At 43.3% G+C, this 5,014-nt stretch overlaps 1 protein-coding gene across 1 annotated transcript; it reads right to left on the bottom strand.

The window, feature by feature from the left end:
* Window positions 1–942: 942 nt before the first annotated feature.
* LOC123048442 (probable 2-oxoglutarate-dependent dioxygenase AOP1) lies at window positions 943–2,168 on the bottom strand. The gene is made up of 3 exons (XM_044471542.1): window positions 1,740–2,168; window positions 1,314–1,644; window positions 943–1,237 (listed from the first exon to the last, which is right to left on the bottom strand). Exons 1-3 carry the CDS (start codon window positions 2,096–2,098, stop codon window positions 962–964), a joined length of 966 nt encoding a protein of 321 aa, XP_044327477.1. The 5' UTR covers window positions 2,099–2,168; the 3' UTR covers window positions 943–961.
* Between the last annotated feature and the right edge of the window lie 2,846 nt (window positions 2,169–5,014).

Below are 5,014 nucleotides of genomic sequence, written 5' to 3'. Positions count from 1 at the left end.
CACCGGTCGGAAGCGGGAAACCCTAGTTGGAGTCGATAGTGGGCAGGAGGTGTTTTGGGTGTGACTATTGTTGTTGCCTTTGGCTTCAGTATAGTCGGTAATAAACATAGCACACATGAGAATTGACATAGCGTCATGGTATACCGAGTAAATTTATTCCATTGTAATAACCATTTGCTATAGCAGGAAAAAATCAGAGTGGAGATATTGCTTTTGAAGAATCCACATACTTTTGAGCTAAATTAAGATGTTAGGAAATTGAGCTAAATGAAATATGCAACATGAAGCTAGACAATAGGAAGTCGTAACAAAGCCTGACATAGGCCCTTACTGTGTGCCCATGTGGACTTCGAGGACTAGAGCTTTGCAAGAGCTCATCCTCGTCCTCATTTTGAACCTAAGCATCGATCACTCTCTACAAACCTGCCATTTTATCCTTTGAATGTTCTGATTTCGACCATTATTCCAAACTATGTTGCTGGAACCTTGCATGAGGTGATTTTCATGTCTAATCATGATTACGAAAACACTATGTATTACTAGATGATAGTGTTAAGTACATAGTACAAATTATTCCATGGCTCCCCTCTAGATCCGCTACATGTTGCAACCTGGGGATAATAAATTGACCAAATTGCCCTCGTGGTTGCGACAAGCCTATTGACAAAACACTGCTAGTATAAACTTGGCGTCATCGGTAAATATAAAATAACATAAAAATGTTCGATTTGCCATGGTCAAAAGTCTAACGTCAGATTTGTAGTCAAGTCTTGAATATTATTAAGAAGATATTTAACTAAGATAAACGTCTGAACAAAACTGAAAAGATAAGAAAACATTATTCGACAGATAAACCCATAGGAGAGCGTACGTGCTCAACTATGTAAGCACAGGCGAAAATAAAGGAAAAATGTTCCATGCAGAGTTCCTTCCGCGGTCAGTATCTTCATCGGTGAATTCATCACACAGCTGGTCCATCTAGATCTTTAGCTACTCCGCAGAAAGCCTTGAGCGCGTCGCCGGATTTGCGGCCTTCGTCCGAGTACTGGAAGGCGCAGTACTCGTAGGGATCGCAGGGACGGTAGACCAGAGGGTGGCCCTCGTCGACGAGCTGCTCCATCGCCCGCACCGTGGAGCCTTGGGTGGGCATGCAACCTAGCACCGCGGAGAAGCGCTCCCGATTGCTCGGCGTCCTGACACGGTGGAGGCAGGCCCGCACCCGTCCGTTGGTCACCACCTGCAGCCAGACGGTTAAACAATTCAGTACACTGCCGGGGAGGGGAAGAGAGGTATATATATGGCTTTGGCTTTACGTTGAGTAGCTCGCCGGCGACGATGACGACCGTGTCCGGCTCAGGAGGCACGGCGAACCAGCTTCCGTCCTTGAGCTGCACCTCCAGGCCCTCAACCTCGTGCTGCACGATGGTGGTGGTCATGCCGTAGTCACGGTGCTCCGGCAGGCTCACCTTGGCCGTGTTCTCCTCCGGGCAGATGCCGTAGTAGGACATCCTCAAGCTGTAGCAGAGCTGGTCGCGGTGCGAGTCGAGGGCGTGTTCGTCTCGGACACCGAGGCCTTCCAAGACCATCCTCGTCACCGTCTTCTCCAGGCTTACAGCATTCTTGGTGAACTCCCCAACCGTGTCACTGGAGTGAAACAACAACAATGTTGGGATCCATGCATGTCGAAAATATATTGTATATGTATAGAGCGGATGATGAAGAACCGTGTGCTCTCTCACCAGAAGGCGGGGTTGCCCTGCGGCCAGAGCAGACCGGCGAAGTCGCTGATGTGGCCGGCGTCGGTGACGTCCTTGATGCGCATGCTCTCGTACGCCATGCCGGGTATCTGCCCGATGTACCCTCCGTACTGCATGTCATTGTTGGAGTTGCGCTGCTTGGCCTCCGCGGGGAGCGCGAACATCTCCTGCATGGCGCGGCCGAACAGCGCCTGCCGGATGTCCTCGTCCAGCCCGACGTGCTGGACATGCACCACGACGCAGCCTTGCGCCACTATGGACGCGGTCACTGCGTCCCGGGCTTCGTCCCACCCTGGCTGGCCAGGCTCCAGCCCTCGAAGGTCGACCTTGGTGATCTCCATGAGCTGCTGCTCAGTGCTGGCCGGTATTCTGGGTTTCGTGCGTGAATTCGTCTCTTGGTGTTCGATCGGAACGTTCTCTTGGATTTTAATTGGTGTGAGTTGCTGGATCGTAGCAATTTATAGCAGTGTGCGTCTCATCTAATTCTCGTACTAAAAGATACTTATTTTGCGACGGAGAAAGTAATCTTATATATTAACTAATTGGATGCACCATACGCTATCACGTCTCTAATAAATTAAAAAAGAAATATCTGAATCACGTATGATAAAAGAAAGAGATATCATGTCCGTGTATAAATAAAGAAACAAATCTCAGAATCAAGATCACAGCTCAAGAAAAGTAAACTGAGAATAATCGCGTACGGTAAAAGAAGAGATCTCATCGTTATAAAAAGATCTCACGTGCCTCATAAATGAAAAAGAGGTCTCAGAATCATGTTCGATGGAAGAAACAGATCTCACGTCCCTAATATTAATGAAAAAAGAAATCTCAGAATCACGTACGCTAAAAGAAGGACAACGCTAACGCCCACACGTGTGGTGTAAGCCAAACCCGCCTACACGCCCTATAACATACAGACCGCGCCACGTCACCGCATGCATGCATGTGGGGATTTTTTTGGATTTTCCATCTTTAAAACATTTTATCTCTTAAATGAAAAATTTGATTGAAGATCCGTTTTCACCATTAAATCCCTCACGACGAGATCTTCGGAACTAGATCTCATATCAATATATTTCGATGAATTTTTTTGAGGGTTAAACTTGTCTATTGCACATGAATTGCCATGATGTTTACACTGAAGTTGCCATGGTATATTTCAGTTATTTTCGTCTACATTTAAAAGTAAATTTTGTCATATTATAAAACGGGGAATTAAGAAACTAGACTTGCCATGAACCATAAACTAAAATTGCCATGATACATGCACTTAAAATTGCCATGGTTCATACAAAAAATAATTTTCATGGTCAAAGTACTGGAATTGCCATCATCAAAAAACTAAAATTGTCATACTCTACAAACTAAAATTGCTACATGATAACTTTAGTTTAAGCACTATGGCAACTATAGTGTAAACATCATGGCAACTTTTGGGCAAAAAAGAATTTCGTCGAAACATATCAACATGGGGTCTAGTTTTGAAGATCTTGTCGCGACGGATTTAATGGTGAAAACGGATTTTTAATTCAATTTTTTTATTAGGAGATAAAACATTTTTAAGCAAAAAACCGAAAATTTTTCTGCTGATGTCATCTGTTCATACGTGGCAAAATGAGTGATGATGGAGACGTGTGGGCGATGTGCAAGATGCCACACGTGTGTGTGTTAGTTTTTTCGTAAAAGAAAGAGACACCCGAAAAAAAACTCAGAATAGTCACGTACGGTAAAAGATGACTATGGCTGCCGCATTAATATTAGGGCGAATATGGAACGTTGGATCACAATGATCTGTTTCACATGGATATTTCCATCATGCATGCCCTCAGATGATGCCATCACGTACGCATCCTCCTCCTTTTTTCACATACGTATCCTCTCTTTCTCACGTCGACGCAGCTTCCTTCATCATCTTTTCTTCCATATCCAATCACTCGGTTGATTTTGTAGCCACGTTTGGCTCACCTACCCATATCCCTGCAATTGTTGCTTCTAAAAAGTAGATTCCACACCCCTGCTCCCCGATTCAATCTGAGCGGCATCTAGCAGGTTCGCAATTTCCATATGTATTGCTGGGGCCGTAGCGGCCGACGGATTCGCAGCAGCCCTACTATGTACAAGGTGCAATGTTCAGATCGGCATACATCAACTTGCGCAACACCATGCAACACCATCCAAGGTGCTATGGATGCATGTTGCATGAGCATGATCGCTCAGGTTTGACAACTTAGGAGGTACATACGAGTATGTACAGATCCTGTTTTTCAGTGGTAGCTCTTGGTAACGATACAGCATTGTCTTTACCCGTAGATTTCTGATAGTTCCTCCTCCCTGTTTCTCATATTAATATTTCCGTATTTTTTTGTTCTGCCCAGAAAAAAAGTGGAACTAGTTCTTAGTTCTCTACAATAATTTCGTGAATTGGTGGTCTTCTTGAAGGAAGGTGGTGGCCAGGGCAATGCCACCTTAAGGATTAGAACAGTTGCAACATGTCTAATTTTGTAAGCATCCGAAATGCATACATTTTCTTTTTTTTAATGGTGAGGAAGTATACGTTGTTTATGTTCTAGTGTGTTCACTCTTTTTCTACAAAATATATTAATTCACCTTCCTTAATTAATTCCATTCGAAGTAACTATAACTCTCCTTCACATGGTCTATTAGATGACAGTAAGCTAATTCATCATGGTAAATATAATTTGATTGTTTTCTTAATTTCTAAATGTGCTTAGTTCTAACTTACATGTCAGACATAGCTGTTCACATTGCAGCTGGTAGTTGAGGAATCATCTTCGTGGCTAACTCATCTTCAAGGCTACTTCTATTTTTCCCACAAACAAAGCCTACTTCTTATTTCCCCAAGGAATAATGTTTCCTCCCACTGACGGCATGATGCCAACACATATATGACATAAATAAATGCTTTTCGGTGTTCTAATATTATTTCCTTCAATTTGGTTCGATCTTTGCTTTGACTACCTTTCTGTCACAAATTAGAAGTATGCCCTGCAAATGGAACTTAATATGTTTATACTTATCCTGAAAATGTACTTTGTTACATCCTTTGTGTTTGTTTTTCACCTGAAAAAACCAGCAAGGAGTTGTTCATACCAATTCTACATGGAATAAATAATGTTGTAGTATTCTTTTTTTTTTAGAAAAGGAGGATGGCCCCCGGCCTCTGCATCTGGGAGATGCATATGGCCACTTTATTGATTATTCTCGAGGACCTTACAAAGAATTACAACAATATG

The sequence above is a fragment of the Triticum aestivum genome, chromosome 2D (genome assembly GCF_018294505.1).
Source record: "Triticum aestivum cultivar Chinese Spring chromosome 2D, IWGSC CS RefSeq v2.1, whole genome shotgun sequence".
NCBI classification, from domain to species: Eukaryota; Viridiplantae; Streptophyta; class Magnoliopsida; order Poales; family Poaceae; genus Triticum; species Triticum aestivum.
The sequence above is the reverse complement of the archived record's forward strand: the minus strand, read 5'-3'. Positions and strand labels throughout refer to the sequence as shown.